We start from the raw sequence: 26,227 nt of genomic DNA, 5'->3' as shown, positions 1-26,227 counted from the left end.
TCAACTTTTTTTATTTGAAACTTTTCTTATAAAATTATTGCTTACAAATCGAATGATTAAATGCCTATCACACCCAGAAAATGGTTTACATGGGTTTGAGGGATTCTCATGCTAGTGAGAAACTTTCATGAGTCTTTCTTACAGGCAATCAATTTTTATGTGAATGGAATTGGATTCTATTATCCTTTGTTGGACAAATACAATATGAAATTTCAATGAGTCTGTCCAGAAAGGGTGTCATAGTGTCCAATTCTCTTGACATAAAGTTAATTTGCTGTAACAATGAAACGTTTTCTTTGTTGCTAATCTTTTCAGCAGCATGTTCTATCAGAATCACTGTTATAATTTATAATAACAACCCAAATAGCCAGCTCGTACTTTATAGCTGATTTGGGGCTGTTTAACGAAAAATCGTTCCGATGTCGTACTTTGTGGCTGATTAAGAGATAGACGGTACTTTGGGGAACTATGGAGCTTTTTAACAGGCACATGGCACTCTTTGAAACTTCGCGGCTGATTAGCACTATGTGTAGGGTTCATGATGGAACTTGAAGGCTTGTTAAGAAAGGGTACTGAACTTGGTGGAACTTTATAGCTTTTTAATGCATGTCATCGGTACTAGGTGGCTCTTGTCAAAGTGTCAAAGACTGACGCCGGCAATCATCTCATTGCTGCTGCACAAGTTAGATTCGTTAACTGAAGAATGAATATTGAGTGAAGTGATTGTGAATTATCAGTAAATTGTGTAAATTTGTGTGTAATTCATCAATACAAAGAAATTAAAAATATACACATGTGTTTAAACGAAAAAAATCTTGTTGTTTATTTCATCGATGACGCTTGCTTGAAAATAAAACACAAAGAAAAATAATCCCTGGCACCGTGGCATAAGGAAGCTGCTTAGCCGCTGTTTGAAAGACCCACATAGAACTTTGATGCTGTTTATCTACTGCAAAAGGCGAATTCAAGCAGCGATCTTTAGCGTGCCAAAATGAGCTGATTGAGCAATTCTGGCTATTTGGGAATGTTTATGATTTCAAAATATGCTGTTCAACCCTGAAATAGTGCACAGCTGGAATGTGGATTGAATAAATACTGTGAGCCGTTATCAAAATAACATAATATTTTCTTTACAAGTTCTTTGAGATTTTTATTTGAAGAGTTTCAATCGTAGCTATAAATGAAAAAGCAATGCAAGACATCACAAATTGAGACCACAAATACTAAATCATAAGATAGAAGACCTTTATTAGATCTCAAACAAACAAATGAATTATTATTACTAATTAAAACAAGGGGCATTATATAGATTTGACGGGTTTCCTACAATTATCAATGCAAAGTAAAGAAAAACAATAAATATGTTTAAATAAATCGCAAGATTAATACAATCGAATAACTCTATCGCATTACTTAACACTTCAGTTTAAAATCGAGCAAATCATACCAACACTACACATTTTTGTTCTACTCCCATCCCAACCCATGTAATATTGTCAGTCGATGCGTCCAACGGCACTGAGCGCAGCGTCGTATCGTGACAAGCGAAACAAATCACCCACGATACCGTTTCCCTAAGCTAAACGAATTCCACCGTATTCGCACTCATCAGATTACGGTGGCCGGTCGGGTACGTGCCGTGTGATCCTGCCCAGTTAGCTCATAAAAGCTGACACATTTGTGTGACATGCTCGTAGCAAAGTTTTACACGGCTGGCTGTATGTTTGGCCTGGTATGGTCTATCACTTTCTAGCCCGGTTCTATTTTTCAGGTCCCGAATGGTGCATCGTACTCGGGGCACACTTGCTCACCACTTCGGTTAATGCCGAGGGAGTGCTGTTGGTTGGGGGCCCGTTTTCAAGCACTAAGCCCCCGTTCACTGGTTACTTTGCTCCATCGCGCGTGGTGTACGTTTGCCGGAACAGTGTTAGCCTAGAGACAGCTAGAGAGCTAGATAATCAAAATAAATTCGTTTCCGTTCTTTAGTCCTTTCTGGAGGCTTTTTTGTGTTTTTCTTCTTCTTTTGATAGCGTTAGTGTTGTTGTGTGGTTTTATCTCTCTCTGTCTTTTTACCGACTTTGTCTGATCGGTTTGGAAGAAATCGACCGAGAATACATCTCCCCTGAGGAGTCTGTTTAGCGAAAGAATGAAGGAAAACCACCCACAAAAATGGAGGAATGTGATGCGCGAGCTGGAGCCCGGATTCGTGAGCCCCACGTCGTTGTGTTGTTATGGTGCAGCCATCCGACCCGGGCCCGAGCAGCAGGACATTAAGGGATATAAAATAATCAGGAAAAATTACACCACTACCACTCTTTCGCCACATTTTTCGGCCCCCGGAAGGCTTTGTGTTGGCGTTGTTTTGCACTCACATGGATTGCACGGGTACGCGCGTGTGTGTGTGTGTGTGTGTGTGTGTGTGTGTGTGTGTGTTCGGGGTAAAGCTTTCTCTCCTTCCGCTAGCATAGATGCGACACTTTTTGAGCACATCAAGATCCTTCCCAGACGGTGAAGAAGGATGGAGGTTTTCCCTTCACACTTTTTACCACCATTTCATCCTCCCACTTTACACTGCATAGAAGGTTTATCGGGAACCATTTGTTATTCTGGTTTCCCAAAAACCAACACACTCCGGACGCGTTACCGATCCATCCAGCTGGCGAGGACAATAAAGAAAACGGTACAGTTCCGCATGCGAAGAAACATTTATTCTTTCATCTGCAGCCCCACTTGGATGAACGTGATTAAGCGAAGCGGAGGTGCTGAAACGTGGAAAGATCATCGCCAGGGATAAAATAACACAAAAGTGCTCGAGAGGCAGGACCAGCCGAACAGAGGATTCAAACAAGCGTCGAAAAAAAAGGGACATCTTTGGAGCTTCCGTCCAGCTCTCCGAAACCGACACTTTCCACCCAACCAAGACCGCTCGGGAAAGAAATATTTACGACAAGCATGTGAATGGACCACCACCGGACTATGGTTTCGCACGTGCTTCGCTAGCCTGCCTGGCCGGACTGGTCGGCAAGAGGGGGCAAGATGTACGGCCATTGTACCCTTCATCCAGTGGTTCCGCTTTTTTCTTGTAAGGAATTAATTTCCGGCTGAATTATTATGCCGCGTCGTTACAATTCGCACCAGTTTTTGTGGTTTGCCTTTTTGTGCGTTGCGTTTTTGTATTTCTTTTGTGCTTTTTATTATACCAATACCACATCCACTGGATGTGAGTGTGTGTGAGTTGGTGCGGGAGAGAAATAGATCCATACAAGGAAGCTTACTCAAGGACATACTTTAAGAAGCATCGCTAGTATGAACCAAGAAGGGGAGAACATTAATTGCTAAATGGATATAAAATCAGCTTGTTCCAACACTTCTTATTTTAATGCATCATGAAGCATTTTTCAATTGATCTGTGACATTGGAGCATCCGTGAAAAAAACCTACCAATAATGCTACCAGACAGCTAATCAAAAAAAAACAAGGTAGTGCAGTAAGTGTAAATTTAAAGTAAAAACTTGGAATTTTTATTTTGAATTGCTTACCAGATTATGCATCAAAGCGAAGAAGAAAAAGCGTATTCTTCATGTATTTTGAATGCATTTTTTAAAAATTAATGTCGATTTGTGCAAATCTGTAAATGGTGGAAAATCAGAAATTTGTAACTTGGAGGCAATTTTTAAAACGTTTATCACACATTAAACCAATGAAGAAAGTGAAAAAATGGCATAACTTTGAAGCTGCCAACGACTTCAGCTCATACATTGACCATTGAATATAAATTATACTTCCAAAACATATCTTCATTCTTTGTGAGGTCTTTAATTCAAGTATACTTTGTTAAAAGAGAAAATATAATTCGACAGCACGGAAGAGATTTACTTGTTGAAATATTTGCTTTTATGCATTGATTTTGGATGAAAATTTAAGGGTACATTTTCTTTCATTCGTACAACTTAAAAAACATGCCCGTCATGGGTTCAAGCCCCGAATGGAACGTGTCTTTGTACGTAGAACTGATTATTCTCACATCTTCTTCTTCTTGTGGCTCATCAACCGTTGTCGGTTAAAGCCTGCCTGTACCAGAAGCGGGGTTGGCTTTCAGTGACTTATGGACTACCCTGCGTAGCAGGATAGTCAGTCCTGCGTATAGCGACTGACTATAGGGCTTGAACCCTTATGACGGGCATGTTATTGAATCGTACGAGTTGACGACTGTACCACCAGACCGGAATTTTCATTAAGGTAATTAATAAGCCACTGCAAGCCAAGTCCACTAGTGGTACAGACAGGCCTTGAACGACATTGTACCAAAGAAAAAAAAATCTGTGCAGTACCTTTAGAAAGCCCAGACACACCATAATTGCAAAATTGCAAAATTTTCCCGAATACTCCAATCTCTCTTGGTCCCGGCCGTACCGAAAGCTGATTGCTACAGTCGAAATAAAACGTACACCATCTCTATTAAAGCAAACCGTAGCAAACCATTTCCCCGTAAAGCTAAAACACTTTCCTAAGCAATCAAAGCTCAAAGTGCTACGGGTACAGAGGTAGTGAAGGAAAGCTCTCATACGTCTTCCGGCCCGGTAGCGGTGTTCCATCTTCACGCCATCGGCCATATGCTTTTGGTTTTGTGACGACCTCTGATCCTAACTTCATCCCAACATTCCAGCATCAAACAACGCACGATCGAAGAAAGCAAAGGTGTGTGTGTCTGTGCAAGTTTGTGAGTGTCTAACGCCTGCCGTACACACGCGCGCCGTGGGGTAAATTTATTCCCGGCCTTATTTATACAGTAATTAGATAAGACGACGTCTTAAATAGATCTTGTAAATTATCACTCACTTCATTTCGTTTGCAGCACACCGTGGCGTTTGGTTCGGTTTCGAGGCACGTATCAAACTCCGCCCTCCGCACACATCGGCTCACACCTTCGTCAGCCCTAGCAGAGACGTTCGTCCGAGAAGATGGGTTACTCACACACTCTCTCTCACACACACACACCTTCAAACATACACATCCATGCTTCTCTGCGCACATATGTTTAAGCTGCCAGAAATTGCTGGACCTCACTACCGCCCGTGCGGTACCGCGGAATGCGGAAGACGTCTGGCCTTTTCAGTCTCGGCCGGCCCGCATTGACATCAGAAGGGACGGTCGACCTTTTGAAAGGTGCTTGAAACTGTCTTTGGCTGTGATCCGTGAAGCATGTAAGTAGATATATGGGTTTCGCTCGTCAGTGGCAGGACAGAACAAACCCTCATGCTTGGCTTCTTCGTCCCTCCCCGTTGCGCCTTCGTCGGCCCGAGGTTGGACACAAAGACGTAGTGCGCCGCTCGGAATGACTTGCCGTTGTTCTTCAGCTGCAGCCACGAAGTTGTGTTGTGTCGGTATGGGAAGCATTTTTACCTCACGCTTCCCTCACACCTAGCCATCGACGAACGGGCCGGTCCCCTAGAGACGCGAGATGCCGAGTGCAGGATGTTCACAGTGCTGCCTTGGTTGCTGCTGAATATTAATACGCGCTTCATAAATAAACTCCTCCAGCATCGAGTATTTATGCGCAGCAACATTCCCACGTGGGATCGTGTAGAAGCATTCCCGGGCAGCAGTCAGCTTCCTGCGTGGCTCTGTTTGCTCCTGTTTGAGAGAATGTGCAGTCGCTAGCTGTAGCTGTACGGGTTGGCTTCTGGGGTCATCCGGAAGTGCTCTACCGTTGGACACCAGAAATGAAGCCATCAAGCCGAACTTGCGGGCGGTATCAGTTGCAACGCAATACGCAACGACTATTACAATTACACAGGGATATTACTTTTTTTTTTGTTTGAAGACCCTTGATAGCATGCGTTGGTGCGCGCGGTTTTGGAGTTTTGCTCGGAACATCGGTCACCAGTAAGCTGAACATCGGTACCGATTAGGGATGGATTCAGCTAAAACCCGCATGTCCATCAGCCGTGAAACATAATGGTAGCATTTATTGCATTTTTTGTTTGCTCCCTGGCAACTTCCATTTTTGACAGCTGAAAAACCCGCCGGGCCCAACCCATCGACCGGGCAAACGGGGTTGCAATCTGTTACGAATTTTTTTTCCAGAACGGCGCCACCGTTTGATGTTTTACCAGGTTTGCCAGGCTGTGGATGCATTTGAGCGGCAAGCACCGTTGTCGTAAATGGAACTCACACACATACACCCGCAAAAAAATCAGACAGAAACCCCGTAACCGGCGACCGGTGCCGGTGAAAGTTAGAAGAGTCGGGTTAGGGACCGAGCAATGGTTCGTGGAACGTTGGAGATGACATTTTAATTACTCTTACACATACGCACCGGCGACTTTCGTTGATGGCAGCTTACTGTTCGAAAGTTTTTGTTTTTTGATTTTACTCTGCGTCATAGCGGTCCGATTTTTAGTTGGTCAGTGCCTTGCTCTTTGTGTTGGGCGCACCGATGAAAGCTTACGCGTTATGGTTTGGTAACGTTTTTCGAACGAAAGGATACTTTTGTGCTATAAATAAAGTTTTTCGGTGGAATATTAATATTCATAGATTGAAAATTTGTTCACTAGTTTCGTTCTTATCTCATCAATCGAAGCTACATAGTTAAATTTGGTAAACCAATCTCTCGTGCCTTGTATAGCTCATCGGGGATATCGCAGGGCAGCGTTCTACGGCTGCTGCTGTTCATTCTATTCATTAACGGCTTAAGATATGTGCTACCAGAGAATAGTTTCTTAACGTTCACCGATGATGTTAAATTATTCTCATGTGTTTGCTGTTTCGATGATCAGATCAACCTACAAGCCACTCTGTCGGCTTTCATCAAATGATGCGATTGAAATGCCCTCTCAGTTTAGGTGTTGATAACTTGGCCAATGACAACAAGTTGAAAAGGGTAGAGCTTATATTTGAATTAGGGTTTACTCTAGATTCGAAATTGACCTTCACAGCGCACATCGTAAATATTATATGCAAAGCAAATTGGATGTTATGTTGCATTTACAATATATGCAACGACTTTGACAACCCATTCTGCATTAAAAAGCTTTATTGCAGTTTGGTCAAGCCGATCTTAGAACGCTGTTCTGTAGTTTGATACCCTAATTTCGAAATTTTTTACAATATTTATAGGAATATATAGGATATATTCCAGAATAACATAGGATAGAGTCTAGGAGGATACCGACATGTAGAGTTTGATGTTAGAAGATAAAAAGACGCTAAAAACTAAATAATTGTACGGGGAGTAGGGGTAGTTTCGACACTGTGGGTAACATCGACACCCTTGCAGTTTGAGTATTTGCCGGTATTTTTGAAAAAAAACACCTTTTTTACACTACAAAATTTTGAATCTTTTAAGCTACATACTCTTTGGTATAAACCTGTAAGTTGTCAAAACAAACACCAAAAAAATGCATAGAGCCTCCTGACTAACGGCTGGTTTGAGGTTATTTTTCCCAGGACTTAAGTAATTATGGCGAATTTTCAACAAAATTGCAGTCTCCGTGTTAATGGTATTTACATTGATGTTTCAAAATTTATGTAAACATTATTGATTAGTTCTATATTAAGGTACGTAGTTTGCTTTTATTATACTAGACAGTATAAAATGTAACCAAAACTTGTGTGGCCAGTAGGGGTAAAATTGACACGACATTTAACATGTTAACATCATTTTTGTATGGTAATTTGAAAGTGCCCTTTATTTTTTTTCATAAACCCCTCATGATGGATAACGTCACGTTCACGATAGTCAAATACTTAATTGAAAAAGTCTTAAAAGCTTAAAGACTTTAGCTGTAAACACTAAAAACAGCTAATAAATATGAAATTTATTTACTATAATTTTATAAAATATATGCCAAACTCGGACGTAACACAGAACATGACTAGTGATTAGAATAAAAAAATAGTCCAACGGAGAGCCGCTTGCATGAGATCACAAAGACCTATGTTTGACTTTTGGCTTTCCAGTTAGCAAAGAAAAATAAAATTAAACACCCATCGCATTTAATGAGAAAAGGAAGATTGCTAGAAGAGACTGTTTGCACCGGCTTAAACAAATGAATCCGAACCGTTCGTTCCGTAAACCAGAGGCTACCTCCACAGCTTCAACAATATGGAACCTGGTATAATGATATTTGTAACGAAATGTTAGTTACTTCCTGCAAGGCTTGCTTGTTACTCTATTTCTTTTGCATGGTTCAATAATGTGTTGTGTTAATTTGTTTTTCTTCAAATTGCTATGAGCTGATTTGTTGAACTTACCAGTACAATTACAACTAGTACAATTATTGGAAATCTTTTTTTCTCAACTTAAAAATGTTTGCTACAGTTGAGTGCATTAAGCAGTGATATGACCGATTCAATTTAATTTACCAAGAAAATATTACAATTCCAAAAATGTAATCCATAGCAATACGGTTTGACTTTTCACTTTCATACTGCTGATATTCATGAAACTCCTAAACTCATTTTCAAACGAAGGAGCAACATGTAGCAACAACTGTTTCGACGAAATCATTTTGCATTATCTTTTAACACGTTCCAGCAACAACCAAGCGTGTTGTATAATTCAGCGAGAGCGTACACGACATTACTCAAAATCACGGAGAACTGCTCGAATGGAGCTATTTTTCAAATCTCAATCTCATTTCCACCGTATCAACAGCAACCATTATTCGAGCACTCGATTAACCGTGCAAAGGCTCCGTACTCTCACATTCTCCTCCAAACGTACTACAGCACAGTTACGAAACGTTTCGCTCTCTCTCTCTCTCTCGCTCTCGCCCTTTAGGCTCTCTGTTCACAAATTGGGGAAATACGTTTGGTGCGAAACTCAGGGTTTGAACATTTTCTCACTTTCCACGTTCGTGCCGAACGACGAACCAAGGACGACGACCAAGGCAGGTGGGTTCGGAGTTTTCCACGCCAAGCGGCCGAACTTTGACAGTTCTCGGCAGCGTCGGAACGCACGCCGGAACCCTGCCCGACCGTTTAGCACCATCGTTCGGCCATCGTTCGGGCCCCCCTCGGCGGGTGGTATACCGCCTCGGCAAATGCTGCTCCAGTTTTGTCCGAACCGTACAACGAACCGGATCCGTGTCCGTTCGCTCTCGACGAACAGTTTTTCACTGCGTAAGCCAAAAACACACAAAAGTTTACACAACGGGTGGCAACGGGGCTTAGAAAGCCTTCGCCCGGCCATCAATCGGGCGCCGTTCTGCCAGTCACGGTACGCAGAAACTTATTCCACTGCCGGATTAGGGGCGGAAGTTTTGCGAGACCGAAACAAGAAACGCGTGTATGAACATCAACAAGCCTTCCATTTTGGGAAAATTGTTGGTTGGTGTTTGTGTGTGTGTGTGTGTGTGTCTTAATGGGTGTATGTGTGGCCAGTGCCGGTGTGTATGCATCTAACGTACAGGCAAGCAAGGGTGTCACACTGTTACCCAACCCTTCACGGCTCGTCGTGTACTGAGTGGTGACCCAACCAGTGAAAAGTCTGTGCTGAAAAGCCATTTGCCTTCACGTGGTTTGGAACAAACGAGCTAAACGATATTGGCGAACCATTCCTACTCGCAACGCCGAAGAGTGTCTCGTGTGTCTTTCTCCGTGTGTAGGTGTGTGCATGTGTGTAACTGAAGATGGCGTTGGGTTTATAACGGTAACGGAAGCCCCTAGCGGGGACCGGAAGTGTGCCTGGGAAATTAGTCATCACCATCGTTCCGATTCGGCCAAATACCATAACAAAGCTCAATTAGCGCAGTCACGGATTAAGGCCAACGAGTTTAGTAGCGTGTGAACGAGCTCGGTTGTGTGGGGCGTTGTTTTGTGAGCGTGTATGTATGCGTGTTCTGTACAAATAGCTGTGTGTGTGGCTCAGGTTGTGTGTAAGTTTATGGGCTCCGTGATTGGAATTCAAGACGAAAGGAACGTGCTTGCTCTGGCGACTGTTTCAGCGGCCAGGAAAATTCATAATGCTCTGCTTGCTAAAAGAGAAGATTAACCACTGGCCCTCATGTGTGCGTGAGTGAGTGAATTTGAAAAGAAAAACAAAATAAATAACAAGTTCTGTGACAAGTTCAAAAGACACCGAAAGCTTCAAAGCTCCGTGCAATATTTCGTTACACAAAAAAAAACGCTCAACCAACTCCGCTCTACCGCGCCGAAACATCGTAAGTGTGCTACCGCCAGCATCTTCCAAGCGTATGCAGCACGTTACGGTGTCTGCTTTGCAAAACGGGTTCGCTCACTCGCCCAACACGGGAAGGATTAAGAAGGCTTGGGTGACGACCTCACGGTGCAAAAATCTTTTCCACCGCAAAACTCGGGCCCGGGCAATGTCAGCCCAGACCAGGCCAGGCCAGGTTGCCGGCAATGAATAATGTCAGTTTAAATGGTTGCAACGTCCTCCGTGCGGCAACGCCACGCAACAAGGCGCGTTCGATCGATCGAGCGGCCCTCCGCAGGTGAAATGTCCCGGCGCAAAAGGCAGCGGAGCATTTTACACGACGGAAACCTTTTAGCTGTGCGTTACCATTCGGTGCCATTCTACTTAACTTATCGTTTTGCCCTGTCACCGGCTTGTACAGCTCGCTGGGCAGGCAACACGAGCGAAAGCGAAGCAAGACTTAAAGCAGGAGCACAGAAGAAAAAAAACGGACGCAAACAGATAGAACCGGAAAAAAATGGTACAAATATAACCTGCACCTGTCTAGCGTGGGCTCGAGGCGGAGGCTTTTTCCGCTCGTTGATTTGGATTTTCTTTCGACTTGGTGATCGCCTTTTTTTTTGTTGTGCACTTTGCAGAACGATCGTGCTTGATTGTTGCCCGTTGTTTGCTGACGGCTTTTACGGGAAACGTGAAAAGTTAAGCACACAACGTGTCACCGAATGTTCGCTGTAAGCTTTATCGTGAACCATTTCCACAGTCCGCAGTACCTTCCCTTTTAGTTTTTTTTTTTCTGGAGCTGTAGTGCGTGTGTTTGCTGCTGTAGGGCACGGTCAAAGAAAACATCTTTTAAAAGTTCCCATTGAGTGAATTTCCACACCTTCACACGAGGGAAAGCATCATCAAACGCGACAAAAAAACGCCAAACGAAGCGTATGTGCTGGTGGCAGTTAATTTGGCTTCCCTTCTCCACTCTCTCTCTCTCTCTCTCTCTCTCTCTCTGCTTTCTTTCTCTTTCCTTCTTGCCTTCACTCCAGCTGCCGCTTTGGTGATGGCCGTGGAACAGGTGAATTAATAGTCTCCTTAAGCCGAATCGCCCATTTGTGCCCTCGTCCGGTTCACCGAAAACCACCGCACATGAGCACCTTTCTTTTTTTCCTGAAACGGTAAGGCTAAATTATCCGCTTGTTCACGCAGCCCACAGCACCCGGCTGACCAGCAAACACACACACACACACACACACACACACACACACACACACACACACAAACGCACAATAAAAAACGTAATATAGTGTGCGACCGGCGCCGACTTCACCGTGAGCCGACCTTTCGAGTCTGACGTGGGAAATTCCATGTTTTATTTTCTCGTTCTGTTTTGGCTCTTGGTTTTGTTCCTGTGGTGGTTTGTGCTTATGCTTTTGAGGAAGGAAAAATCAATTTTTGGCACCAACCGAAATTGGGTATATTAGAGGAAGCAGCGGGCAAGCAACAAGAAGCAGCGTACATAATACCACCCCAAAAATCAAAATACAAAACAAAAAAAAAAAAACAAAAAACGAAACGAACGAAACATTTACCGGGGCAATGCCGTACCATCTCGCCACCGGGGGGGCTACCGTCCTTGCCGCCAAAGCTGACGCTGCTCGCAAAAAGAGGTGGAAGAACAACGGAGCGAAGTAAAACACTCACAGCACGAACAAAACGTTTGGCTCCACGCTGGCACAGTGCGCAAAGAGCGCGGGGGAAAGCATAACAGCAGCAACAACAAAAACGAGGAACAAAAAACAAGGAAACCTAGCAAAGGAAGAATAAAAAAAAAATAACCACGGTGACTATGCGACCCACTCATTGAAACCATGGCACGCTTTGATGTTGTTTTTAATTAACGCGCTTTTCCGGTCCTTTCAACGGTGACCGCGGGGTTTCAACACGCCGTGCTTCGTTCCCGCACGTCCTCTTCAACGAGCTGCTGAAGATTGACCGGTCGGGACAAATGTGGCCTTTCTCTATTTTCTTCTGTGTATCCGCGCCCCCCTTTGCCCGGGCACCTTTCAAACAGGCTACAGGAGCTCACAAACGCTTGAGCAGCGGGCGGGTGACCACTCCACCACCACCAGTCTACCAACGCCAATTGGGAGCCATGCGGTGATTAGTGTTGCCGGTAACGGTGCAGATTGGCGATACGCGATTTACGGTGTTATTTCCCGCCAACGTGCTATTTCATAAACTGATACGCGAGTTGGGCAGGTCAGGTGGCGTGCAAGGACGAACTGCACGTGTGTTTGTGTGTGTGTGTGTGTGTGTGTGTGAGCAGGATGTATGGAACCTTTAATTCACCTCGGAACACGGCCACGGGATCTTTGGACCGGCTGGCCGGGCTGTCGGCCGTTTCCTAGCACGGAGAGGATAATTACGGAACGAGGACGAAGGTTCATTAGTGAACTCCGCTCTCTATCGGTCGGATGGGCGGGAGATGCAGTGAGTAAAGTCCACCAGCGACCCAGCGATAAGGAACTGAGGAGATGTGAATCGGGCTGCACTGATGGTGAGCAATTTGGCGTCGCATTGCGGGAAGAGTCCGCACAGCCTGAAGGCTATAATTTATGATGCCATTAGGGGGAGGGCTGTGTGAGTGTTTTTTCCTCCTTCCCATTTGATTGCATCTTGCTGCTTTTGATTGAGATATTACCCAAGGGTGGTTGTTTGAAGAGCACACTCACCACCATCACCACCACGCGTATATCATGACAGATGCACTGCTTAAAAGCGAATAATTTGACTTTGCTCGTCGCTTGCAAATTGAGTGGAAGGATAATTTAATTGAAGCCAATATGGTGTCACATTAAGCGGTCCTTTTCATGTGAATTTATTTCATCCACTCAATTCACTGGAGTATGTTTAACGTGCAATATTTGTAAATTGACGTTTCTATAATGTTGTTGCTCTCAATGCTAAGTAAATACTTTCTATCATAATTTTGTTGGAAAAAGGTGAAAGTGTACAAAGCTTTATTATTAATTTTACTGCTAAACTAGAGCCGTACTGAACAAGCGGATACTCTATTTTATTAGAACATCGACAACCGACATTGTGTAAAACCGCCAATAATTGATCAAAATCACAGTCAGCAAGTGGTACTATTGACCATTAATTTAGCTCTAGCTACTAATGAATATTGTCTCCCGAGTATTATTGAAAAAACTAAAACAGCTTCTTTTTCATGATTTGTCACTAACTGTAAAACGAAACGTTGTATGACATTCATAACTAATTTGTTACATGGAAACGGTAACATTAAGAGGATGCAAAATGCGTTTGCTATGCAGAATAATCAACACAACATTTGGATTGTTCCGTAATAGCATTGCGCGATCAGCTTGTAATGTTTCAGATCGAAACAAGATTTATCAATGCAAACTTATCACTTCAATAAGTTTTACATCTAAAAATTTCATCTCAGATTCAAAGCCAAAGGTTTATGGGAATAAAATTATCAAGAAAATATCATTTTTTTTTAATTTGTGTTTTTGTACAGCAATGCATACATGATACTTTTTAATTGCCTCATGTATGTCAGAGCTCATTTTATAAAAGCGACAAAACTCCGCTGTACCTCGCTTACCGGTCATTCACTTGGTCGGGCAAATAAAATTCCAATTCTATGCACACTTTTGCGCACACCGATACCAACACACTGTCAGCCCGGTACTATTGTGCGGGGAAGGCAAACCATCATTAAGATCGGTCCGTGCGATTGTATCGTTCAAACGGGTGGGGTGAGCTACTCGTGAAGCTACTTGTACCATCGTTCACGCCCCACTGTCCACCTCAATTATGAGCTGAGGTCAAAGTCAAGCAGGATAACAACGGGCTTTGTGGCATAGTTTTTTTTTCTATCAACCACAGACAATACAGACAACAGCCGCAACTGAATAGACAACACATTCCTGGCAGTATTTGCTTGTCTATACCGGGTAATGTTTATTAGTCTTTGCCCGCTGTATGCTTTTTTGTTCTGCCCACATTGCTTTCAAGAAGCCAGGCCAGTAAGGGAACAGTGTGGTGACTAGAATACAATTTAAATGCTTCAAGCCAACTGTACTCCCATCACGATAGCGTTCCGGGGTTAGGTTGGGTAGCGATTGGCAAGTTAATTTGTCACACAAAAAGGGTCAAAAAGCGTCCTTGCTGGGGATGAAAAAGCGGTCGTGCTGTTTCAAGGATGTGAAAGTTCCCCAGCTTACCTTTTCCTTTCGTCCGGCGTCGCCAAAACTGGAACAAGCGCGTAAGTCAACCGGCGCTACATCTACTCCATCTGGCCGACCTCAAAATAACTTCGCTGCGCAAGTTAATCGCCCGATCACGCCCGGGACCCTTGTACACGTCAAATGATGGCCTTTGTCCGCACGCATTGGCCGGTTCACCACTGTGCCAAGGTCGTTGTTAAATAGCTTATTGTTCCCGGCCCACCGGTAATCGTTTCCCAAACAGATCCTGAAATAACATTTCTTTGCCCCTACCGGTGCACTGCGGACGGGCGTGAGAATGGAGACGCCTGGTTCAATAGTGAACAACGCACACACACACACACAACATGGTGCGCCCACCCGACCCGGTGTTGATTGGTTGTGCACGTGAAACACATTGTCCCGACGACAACGGTGCCTATAGTTGGCACTTAATTCCTTCCGGATTGTGAAGGTGCGGGGATTGAAAGCGGAAGATTGAAAAGCGCTAGAAAACAGATAAATGAACCCAACCCAACTGTGTGCCGGTAAAATGCGAATAGGGAACGAGCTGTATGAATAATTTCTCATCTCGCCGCGGAACCCGGGAACCGTGCAGCTTTAATGCTGTTTTGTTATTATAGTACGGGTTTGTGTGTGCGTGCAAAAGAGAGAAAGAGTGAGGAAAAGAGCAAAGGTAGTTTATAGAGCAGGTCCAGGAAAGCTCATCAGAAGGCACATGATAAATGGGTAATTATTTTGTGACAGCCTATTCTTCGACCGGCGACCTACGGCTGTTGAAGCAAACCGGTGAGTTTGTTCGCGGTGCGTTTTACACGGTCGAACCAGTCAGAAGGTGATGTGTTGGAATTTACACATGCCAAGCGAATACAGCTGGTTAACGGGGGACCAACGTTGAAAATAATCAGACCGTTATCTAGTCATTTGCATGTAAAATGCTACGGTACCATAATTCGTGTTGCAGTACATCGTTGTTAAGCATGCAATGGGGAGCATTTTGATACATTTACCAGTTGAGAGTTGCTTTATTTCAAAACCAATTACAATATCAGCAAATAAATAAATGTAAAAATCACTCACATCGAAACGATTCAATTTCGATCGCAATATGTTTGCGACTGTGCAATGTATCGCTTCAAAGCACCCAATCGCACGAGTTTGTTTGTTCTTTTACAAGCTTCCTGGAATCAAATGGGACTTAACATTTAATTTGAGCACTTTTCAGCACTATCAAAGAGTATGGTTTATGAGCTATATAAATAATGTTGTAAACAATAAATTTAATAATGTTTTACAGGGTTTCTCCAGCTAGCTGAGCCAGCGTACGCTTTATTTTGAATCTGAAAACCCCGGCAAATTATAACATTAACAATTGCTTGGTAATTTAATTTAAGCAAGCAATGAATGATTTTATGCCGTACCACTGATAATGATCAAATCAGGTTAAAGGATTCGAATTGTTTGCTTTTAGAGCTGTGCTCATTACCCAGTATTGGCATTAAATCTTTAAAAAAAAAAACAATAAACAGAGAAACAAAACGTTGCTGATGGTTTTACTGCAATGAAAAGCCTTTAAACAATGTGAAGCTAAGTGAACAATATAGTTCCATGCTGCTTTAAACATTTGCAATATCCTTTTTTCGTAGAACAACACAACTGTAGAACATGCAGTAATTGAACTAAAATTCTTTCACTGGCTCTATTGAATAGTAACTCAGAGTATAGAATTTTGTGAAATGCTTTTATTTCATTTTATCGTTTTACTGAATTATTCGCTTTTATTAAACATGGCGATTTTTTTATTGTAAATTGTATTTTATTTGCTTTTCTATAAAAACCTCATTCAGCTTGCGGAAAACCTCAGCCAAGTATACATTTGCACGAAACAAAAGCCCGCACTAAGCCGCCCATAACTTTCGATTAAATTTCATCTGCTCATCTCGCTGGAAAACGTTTCAATCTGTGCCTGAGTGTGTGTGTGTGTGTGTGTGTGTGTGTGTGTGAAAACTTCCATTGAAATGTAAAAATACACACCTCAATGGTGAAGCCAACTACCACGCCAAAGGGATTTTTTTCTTCAAAATGCGCACACGCCAAACAACGGTAACGATAACCGTCGTTGCCGTTATTACCATTTTCTTCTCCATAGGGTACGCATCTTTCCCTCAAGCTTGCCCTGTTCACACATTCCCAAACGTTCAACCGTCCTACCCCGCAAAGACGGAAGCAGGCGACAGCAACGGCAAAAAATCTGATTCGAATGCGAAATTTACACCGAATTCAAGTGTCTCATTTATGCAAACTTACACACTTGTTACTGATACGATTTTTCACTTTAACCCTCCGGCGAACCGCGCTCAACCCCTCCCGCTTGCTTGTCCGCTTGGGCGCGGAAATGGTGAGCACGTTGCCGCCTGCTTAACACATTGTTGTCACCATTCGGCGTTCAAGTGCCGGGGCCAGGAAGGTTGGGGGAATGGCTCAAGTGCCCGGCCTTTCCTTCCAACTCAAGTTCACAGGCAAAACAGGCATTCGACGGTGCTTGTGTGGGGCTAGCAAACAACAAAGAAGACACACAACAAAATCGATGCAGGAAATCGTGTGCCCTTCCCAGTGGAACGGAATACCGCACCGCCAGCATATGATCGTGCGCTGGTTAAGAACGGCACCAGTAGTAGTAGCAACCGAGTGAGGAAAGCGCTCGAGCGTGGGAAATGGAGTGCAAAGAGGGAGAGTAAAGAGCTAACAGCAGCAGCAACCAAAAAAAACCCAAGCAACTCCTTGGCAAAAGAATCCAATTCTAGCTTACCTTAAACGAACCGAAGCGTACAGAGAGATGTGAGAAGCGGTGCCCGAGCGGTTGATTTTAAATTCTGGCCGCGTATCTGTTCGACGGCACACTGGCTGATGAAAGGCGCTGCAGGTTCAGTGGGGCTGAGGGACGGGGGCAGTTGCAATGAGTCTGTAGGATAGAAGGTAGGCAGCAGCACAAACCTCCGTACAAGTGACGTAAGCGGTAAGGTTTCGAGTGCCCCCAGTTTTGTTAGGGAGCGGCACGGCGCTCCAGGGGACTCGGGGAACACTGCAGCGTTCGACTGTCGTTATTGAATCAAACGTGTACGAAGTCAGGCCCGTGCAACGGATCGACACTTGCTCGGGTCCCTCGTTCACTGCAGAGTGAACGATGGAGCAGGATGTGACTTGAAAATACTTCTTACCGTGCACATTTCAATTTCAGCTACCTGTGCCTGCCGTTTGCCCGCTGCCGAGGAATTGCACACTCGTTCGCATGTGCATCTGTTTCCGTGCCTTTGCCGCCGAATGCTCGGTAGCTAGTTCGGGGGTGTGCTTGGCATGACCTAATCTACCACTGCAGAGAAAAGTCGTGCAATCGAGAAAAGTCGTGCGCCACTGCGACTTTAATGCTGGCAGCTGTGAAATATATTGGTAATTAGTGGTATAATATGTTTCGAGATGAGTTAAAGGGCTCTGTATCATTTAATTTATAATTGAACTTATTTGTTCAATGTTTGCGAACATCCGGTCCCAGTTTCATGTGGTTTGAATCTCAATTAATTTCGTATGGATTGCAATCAGAGAGAATGAGTCGTTTTCAATTACGTTTAAAACGTTTACAAGTACGATTGGATGGTATGTACGTTGGATGATTGTAACATAGCTGCTAATGAACCAAACGATACGGATATCGATTCATTCTCTTGAATTGCAATTCAAAGCAACTGTATTTAGATTGAACGGAAACAAAGGTTAGCTTTTTTAACAGCAGATTTTTTTACTATAATCTTCTTACTGGTTTATAAAACATCAACTACGTTGCTTCACCGTTACTTATGCTTACGGATTGCATACCTTTTGGTCCTTACAATTCACTGCTAAGCACACGGATTGCATATCTTTAGGAGTTTTTTTTTTCCTTTTCTGTCGACAAAGGGGTGAAAATGATTAAAAACCGACAGGCTACCTATTCAATTCCTAAAGCAGATTAATGTTCACTTAAAATAAACGACTTTGCGGAACTCAATTATTTGGCAAAAATAATCCATTTACAGCAATTAGAACTTATCATTAGCACGTTAAACCGTCATGAGCTAGCCCAATGTTTTGTTCTCTCCCAGCTAATGCACACAAAGAGGAGAAAACAACACGAAAAACTTCCACCACAGTGAGGGCATTAAAACGGGCTATTTATTTTCATGCAAGCTCGTCAATAAGCTTCCAAAAGTTTACCCAAAACAACCGACCCACGACCGCATCGGTAACTTCGCATTTTAACCGCCATCCCGAAAGGTCTATAATTTCGTCCGCCCTGCTCCTGATAATGATGTTGCGATCGAAACCGTACGACTTCACCCGTTCGGTTCGAACTTTGTGGTGCTCCAGCTAGGACGACGGTGGGCGGTTACCCAGCAAGAGCCTAGCGAAGTTCGTACCGTGCGGTGAAATATAATCGTCCGCTTCCGGGCGCTGGTTTTAAAGCGTTGTCTTTTTGCTTTACGCGTTGACCGTTCAGTTGAACGGGAAACTGATAGCGGGAAACCCCCAAACAACGAGGATAATCGATAGATTATTGACTAAAATGGAAAATAATGGAAAAGTTTCAATCGATTATCCGGGCTTTTTAGGGGAGTGAACGAGTTCGAGTTTCGGCCATCCGTCCTCGGTTTCACTAGCTCTAGTTCCACTAATTGGACCATAACTCACCGACATTCGACTATATTGCGGGGGGGTTTGATTTAGAAAGCTTGGTTCTTCCCCCTTCCCCTTTCTGTTTCCTTTCTCCTATTATTAATGACGCTCAATTGGTAGCTTACAAAGCAGCGGCAACAAAGACAATTAAAATGAGGAGAAAAAAAGCATAGCCATGATAACGACCCTAAAAGCACGGTGTAAGCTGTAAAACAAATCAATCGCATTGAAATGTCACTGACAGGATCGAATTTTACAACTGCTCTGGTCAGCTTTCCAGAAGGGCCACAGGAGACAACAACAACAGCAACAAAAAACTCCCCCAATCCCAAATCGATTCCCTAATGGGCTCACAACTCTCGGAAAACCACCGCTTCCCGGCATTTCACTGCAGAGCGCTTTCGAATGTATTGTTGGTGAAGCGATTGAACCGAACTAGCGTAAGTAAACGATCGGCACCATTATCAAGGGTATTCGTAATGAATTAATGAACAGGTCAGCGGCAGACAGCACGGGCTTGGGCAGCGACTCCTTTCGCCCAAACCCCGGAGGTCAGCGTTGCGTGGAAAGGATAATGGAAACATTCTTAAGAGGCTTTCCATCTCCATTCGACCTTTTCTTGCTCTTTCACACACACACTTCACTCCGCTCGTGCTCTAGAAGGGAGCAAAAAGAACATTCCCAAGAGTTTGCCTTTAACGTGTTACAGATTGCTCCGAGCCTCTTCAGAATCCGGCACTGGCCCATTGCTAGCCACCCCAACCAGTAGTTCGGGTTCGATCTCATCGTGCTGCATGAAGCGTTTTGTGCCTTCGTTTCGTTTGGTCGGTCTTCCTCCGAAAGTATGCTAAAGTCGACCACCATCATCAAGCGCATTTGGGTTGATCAGTTTTTTTGTGTGTGCTCTTCTTACGCCCTAACAGAAACTGGCGCATTCGAACCATGCTGGTGGGTGTGTAAGTGTATGAGCATTTTTTTCTTATGTTTGAGTCCGTCAGTTGCAGTAAGGAAAAGCGAACAGCAAATTAAAGTGCACCTTCGGCGAGGAAAAGTGTGCGGCCGGGCGGGTGTGACCGTAGAATTGAACAAGTTATGGGCGCTCCCGCCAGGACGGAAAGGTGCTGCAAAATTATTAATGAGCAAAAAAGGATTACTTGGCAATGCTCAATTAATTTCTGGAAAATTTTAAATGCTCGAGTGCTCTTAAACTTTAGCAGCACCTTCAGCGCCAACGGTCCGCCCCGGCAAGACGCTCGAACGAGTTTCAGCGAGGTTTCGCCATTGCTTAAAGGTTTTGTTTGTAGCGCTGGGGCTTCCGACGTTCCGTGGCTTTTATATTCAATTTAGCCCCTGCCCTGTTGTTACACGGGAGAGAAAGCAAGACAAAAAAGGCGCTTGCTTGCTTTTCTGTACTCCAGCAGCCGCTTCTGCTATATCTTTTCCGAACCGTTTAACGCACACGTTTAGTCAAAGCGTCACACGGATGATCAAAGAGGCCGTTACTTTTGACAAGCGAAATCGGATACTTTGTCGTTCGGAGCAATCTGCTGAGCGTCGAAAGTTGAGCAAATAATTGATGCCACGTGTCACTGGAAAGCGATTGCAGGGCATGGTGGTTGCCTCTAATGAGCGATGCTCGGGCGATCGCTATCCCTGGATCAACAAGATTTAATGGTTTTTGGTAATGCGATACGTGCATCAATTTGAGTTGATTTTTTGTTATCGCTGTATACAAAACGAAGTTAAAGTGTGGAGTGAATCTAAGGAGAATGGTTTTGTTTTCTGTTTCTCACAGTTAAGAGTAGTAAACAAGTATTGCTCGCTTTCTTTACAACAAGAAGCTTGCGGTTGAAGTTTTCTATTCCTCATGGGAAAACTGATAGCCAATTACCAGGATAGAGCTTTATAGACAGCAGCCGTCTTCATCAATCCCAGCAGTACAAAACTTTACATTTCGTGTGGCAGCTTCTCAGCAAACTTCTGCGAAAGTGGAAAACTTGGCAATAGAAAAAAGCACATAAAAAGCACCAACACGAAAGGTAAGAAGCGCATAAATCCTTCATGATAACGGTGTTGGGTTGCTATTCTATCGGCTGCTGTGGTAGAATATCGCTGGAGATTATTTTTGAAGAACAAAAACTCAACCGTCAAACGTCCAAATAAGCGTTAATGTTTATTAACACTTCCCCAGCTAGGTAATGTAGTAACTAATCGTCTCTTGCAGTGCAACTGTATGACACTGTGTTAAGGCATGTGTTGAGAAGGTATTATGATACCTAGTGCCGATTCAACGTTTAGTTAACGAAAGATTAGCTGTCCAAGATTTCACTCACACTCCCTGTGGCTCTTTCTCTTACTTTGTTTTAACATTTACTTCCCGAAAAGTAATCCTCCTGGAGCTGCTCTACCGCTGCTCGAACGCATCAACGTTCGTTGGCTTTTCGCCGGAAACAACATTAGCACGGCACGACGTATGCTGTGTCGTTACTTTTTATGCTCGCAGCCAACATTTCACCCACTCGACTCGACCCCGTTCTTACGCCGGGGGAAAACCATACGGTTTAGTCCATTTCTACCCACCAGTCTGTGATTCATAAAGAACGACGACGGAGACGATGGCGAACACCAACACCAATCTTACCAACCTACCACGCTGGTGTGACACCGGGGACACGACAGCCCATCGCCAGTGCAGATAAACATTTCACAAACCCCCGTTATGCCAGTGCGTCTCGTACGACCCGTTGGTTCGTGTGCACTATCGAGCGATGTTGTGTGCGTCTTAAGACTGGTGGTGGTGGTGCTGCTGCTGCTGCTGACGTCTTCCGATTCGTCTGCATCGGGGGCACGTTTAATGGGAAAACTTGTAGCGCGCACAAAAACAGGGCAAACCTTTCATCCGGACTAGCCAATGCTGCTGCTGCTAAAGACCGGTATTAGTGACCGTGCGGCGCACTATAGGGTTTCTGAAGCGAAAAATCTTTTCGCTATTTTTTTGTATAAAAATTGAAAGCCTTTGTTTGAAACTAGAAAATTAGTAGAATTTACTACCATAATTTTTTGTACCCACTTTCATTGACAGTTCAAATTTTGAATTCGAAGGATAGCTGCCAGCAGCTCCCAACAGATCATAAATGATAAATATAACTTGCTTGATATTAGTGCTCTGTTCGTATCGCTGCACTAAAGTCATCTCTTCTTCGCAGCACAGCGAACGCAAAACTTTTACAACCAAAACAAAACTCTCGCCCAAGCAGAGATTCAACAAGCTCCTGCTCTGCGTGTTCAAATATACCACTGTGAAAATGGAGGCATACCGGCAGCGGAAGAAAATCACAGACCCAGCTTGGTGTGTATGCGGTGAAGCGATAAAGAAAAGTGGGAAATAGCTTTAACCTCATTCACTTCCGCCGGCGACGACGTCGAGGATGATGATGATGACGATGGTGATGATGATGATGATGATGGTCGTCCAATAGTGCTTCATTTGAACTTCTGCACCATTGCCCCCCGGACCCCCTGGCCACTGCCGGTAGACTGTTGTTTTTCTTTCGCCCAAACCCGTTCCACCGACCGGGGGATCTTTCAAACCAAATGGACATAACGAGTGGGTAGCGATTCGTTGTGAAAAACCCCCGATACAACGCAAGAGAGACGGGGTACGGGTGCCAGCAAAAACTAACCCCTAGGAAATCTTTCAATATGTAACATCATCATCTCATAAAGCTATCATGAAGATAAGTAGCACTTTAACATCCGCTCCTGGTTTTACACCGGGGACGACGTGAGTCAAACGGGAACGGTGCAGCTGCTGAATGGCGACCGTGGCCAGAAGACAAGGGCAGGGAAAGTTCAAACAGGGTGGACTAATTACTTTTGCAGGTATGTTTTCCGACAGCTGTAATCTGGGCTGTGCTACATTAGCTTACGCTAGCATGTTTGAACAAGCGTCATTACACAGCGCTTCTTGCACCCTTTCATGTGAATGCAGCATTGTTCTGCATTGCCCATCTGGATTTTCTATTTTCTGCTTTTAGGTTTCATCGGTTTTATGTTTTTCTTTTTCGCATCTTTTTACCCCCTGTTCCCGGAAGTAGTGTTATGAAAGTTTCATGTGCAAAAATCGCAAGCAAAAACGCAATCATCTTTCACTCCAAAGAACGACAAGATTTCCGCAAGAAGTTTTCCCCCAGCACCCACCATAGTGGGATGGAGTTTATGTTTTTCTCACTCTTCGCTTCATAGAAATAACTTTCCCAGAAACGATAAAAGCGAAACGCTTCCGAAGAAAAACCGATCGATGCAAGAAATCATCGAACAAATTGCCCTCGTGAGATTTCTGCAAAATCGAATCCATTGCTTCCGCTTTAATTTCGTGGCGTTTTCTTCATCTTTTATTTTAAATTATTTTTCGCTGCATTCTGATTCTCATTTCCTTTTTGTTTCCGGCACTCTTGTCATCTTTTTCGTTTTTCGATTTCCTACGAAAATAGTACCGTTCGTGGGGCGCTTGTATTCGAAATAAGATCAACTCGTGCGCTACTCGTTCTGGGACACGGTTTCGTAGAAATTCGTGCGATGAAAAAAAATTTAATCACAATTAAAAGTAGTTTTTGCAGAAGCGAGGAAAAGGTCCAGCAGTGGGGAAAATGTGTCAAGAAGCGAGGCAAAAGTTTGGTTTATTATCCTTCTTTCAAACTGTTCTATAGCAAATGCCACACCAAAAAAAACCTCTCACACGAACTCGATGGGATAGAAATAAATGCTAAAAATTGAGTTAATTTGCCATGCCTTTGCTGGCTGCCAGCAACTCTCCGGGAAGGCTTTTCCTTTTTTTTTTGCCTCCAAAATAGCCTTTCTCCGTACCTTCGTTAGAGAAAGAATCCAGCCAAGCGTGGAGTTTAAATGCCTTTTAAAGCGAACCACGTTGCAGCTTCGAATGCTAATCGGCTTTCATTTTTCGATGCAAATCCAACAATTCTTAGAAATGTTCGCAAATGATTAGACCGGTTGTACACGTTTCGAAAGCTTGTTCTTATTCACACACTTCTATTTATTGTTATGCCATGTGCAATGCACACACCCACACACCGTACCACCGATCGGTAGCAGCACATCGGCCTTTTATGAAGCATCTTTGTTCTGTCGGTGCGCTTGAATAGTTTTAAGCCAGCAGCAGGCAGTACAAACGCAGCTGGAATGGAGCGTCAGTTTTACATGGCGCTAAGCTTTTTCCTACCCCAATGTCCTGACGCCCCTCCTAACGCCACGTCCCCAGATCCCCCCCACTTGGTACGCTAATCCCGGTTTCATCAAAGCACAAACTTCCGCCTCACCCATATCGGCTTCGTTAAAGGGATTTATTGAGCAGTGGATAAATGAAAATCCTTGCTATCCACACTGCCTGCACAGAGGCATACGAATACTATCATCGAGCAACACAGGAAGAAGCACATATACAGAAACACACACGAAGCATCGCTTCGTTGTATACCGGAAGCTTCGTTCCGTTCCGAGCCCGAAAGCTAGCGCCGATCGGGGAGCATATGTGCTGACGAAACAATAACAGTAGCTGGGCGTCCTGTCGAGGGAGTTTTGGGATTTACTGCATGCAGCAACCGCTTTTCGAGACACATTCCGAGATGGTGAGGATATTCGACCGAGCAGCCTCAGTTGCATTTGCCTGATGCCTGGGTGGGTGGCTTGGGGGGTAGTGCGGCAGAAATAATGCTCACTCGGTTTGGAGATTGCAGCACGCCAACACGAACTGATGACAACCCGGCAAGTTCTGTGTGATGCGATTGCGGGAAAATGTTCTAATCCGTTTCAAGGTTTTTTTTGTTGTTGTTGTTGTTTTGTTTGTAGTTATTCTCCTTATGCAACCGATTGATCACGTGTCGCAGAGTTCGGTTGTTGCGAGTAGCGCGAGACGTTGGCCGCATTGCTTCATGCAAGCGTGTTTATCCGGGTGGAAACTATTCGAACAAAAGTCGGTCCTGACTAATCGTTATGTTGCTACTGGAGCGAAATGCTGTGCCCTACACAGCTCGTTAGTAGACGGGCAGTACTCAAAAAAATATGTATGTAAATAGTGCCTTTAAGTTTAATAATATAAGATGTACTTCTCTTACCGATGAGACGATATATGAAAAGCCCAATAACGGATTGGCTGTATTTTCCTAACAATTTTCTCCATAATAATTACTCCCGTTTATATTTCTCAGGTACAAACGATTTTAGAGTGTCACGAGCGGTGAAGAAGTCTATCTGAAAAAAATGTTACACCCAACTATCGAACCAAACCCCACGTGAGGAGTGATCTGAAGAGCAATGTTGCGATACTAACAAAGAAAAAAGCATGCCAAACAGTGTAATCTCATCCGGCATACATTCGCGCCGGTAAAAAAGCGCGATTGAAAGCGTTAAAATCAGTGCTTTTCCAGTGTTTGTGTGTGAGAGCGTGTGTGCAAGTGCATGTGCACTCTGCTAAAGAGAAAGTGAAGCTTCCCAGCTATCCCCCGACAGTGAAAGTGTGCGTGTGTGTTTGTGTGCTTGCGTCTGTGCGTGTGTGTCTGTGTGCGCTTTCACCCACCATTGATGTGCTTGTGTGTGCGTGCGCCCGTTAGCAGGAAGCTTAGCGTGAGGGAAAATGATGTTGAAACGTGATTATCTCCGGTTGATTCGCTGTGAGTTTTGAATAATCAACCCGAAAGCCCGACGAGACCCGCCGCATCCCGTCACGCAACCACCGCACCCCCTGTCAGAGTGGTGTGGAAAACGACGGTGCAAAATCTTTGCCCAACTTGGGCATCCCGGGGTGGTGTGCGTGTGTGTGTTTGTCCGACTGAGCCAATCGTGAATTTTCCACCACCACGGTTTTGAGTTTTCGCTGCTGTTTTGTGTCTGTGTGAGTTTGCGGAGTTTACGTTGTTGCGGCTGTTTGCTACGTACCATGAAACCGGCGGCAGCGCGAAGCATCACACTGGCAGTCACGCTGGTAATGCTGGCTAATCTCGCCCGTGCACAGATCGACTGGGCGGAGGACGACGATGATCCAGGTAGGTGGAAATCTCAACCCCGCTGTAGCACACGACTGCCGGCAGCGACG

General features: G+C 44.2%; 2 protein-coding genes across 3 annotated transcripts in view; one reads left to right on the top strand and one right to left on the bottom strand.

Annotated features, from left to right (window-relative positions):
• LOC120950635 (protein obstructor-E) overlaps positions 1-10,069 on the bottom strand; it is a 113,713-nt gene extending 103,644 nt beyond the window's left edge. Inside the window, exon 1 of the mRNA XM_049605061.1 lies at positions 10,066-10,069. The gene's annotated coding sequence lies outside the window, so the exon portion shown is untranslated. The remainder of the gene's footprint in view (positions 1-10,065) is intronic.
• LOC120948094 (uncharacterized) overlaps positions 9,038-26,227 on the top strand; it is a 139,657-nt gene continuing 122,467 nt past the window's right edge. Inside the window, exons 1-2 of one of the 2 annotated variants that reach the window (XM_040364081.2) lie at positions 9,038-9,126; positions 25,344-26,177. In XM_040364081.2, the coding sequence (XP_040220015.2) occupies positions 26,072-26,177 (106 nt within the window). In that variant the 5' untranslated portion in view covers positions 9,038-9,126; positions 25,344-26,071. Of the gene's footprint in view, positions 9,224-25,343; positions 26,178-26,227 lie in introns of both variants that reach the window. The other variant, XM_040364082.2, reaches the window with a different exon arrangement.

This window comes from Anopheles coluzzii, chromosome 2 (assembly GCF_943734685.1).
Source record: "Anopheles coluzzii chromosome 2, AcolN3, whole genome shotgun sequence".
NCBI classification, from domain to species: domain Eukaryota; kingdom Metazoa; phylum Arthropoda; class Insecta; order Diptera; family Culicidae; genus Anopheles; species Anopheles coluzzii.
The sequence above is the reverse complement of the archived record's forward strand: the minus strand, read 5'-3'. Positions and strand labels throughout refer to the sequence as shown.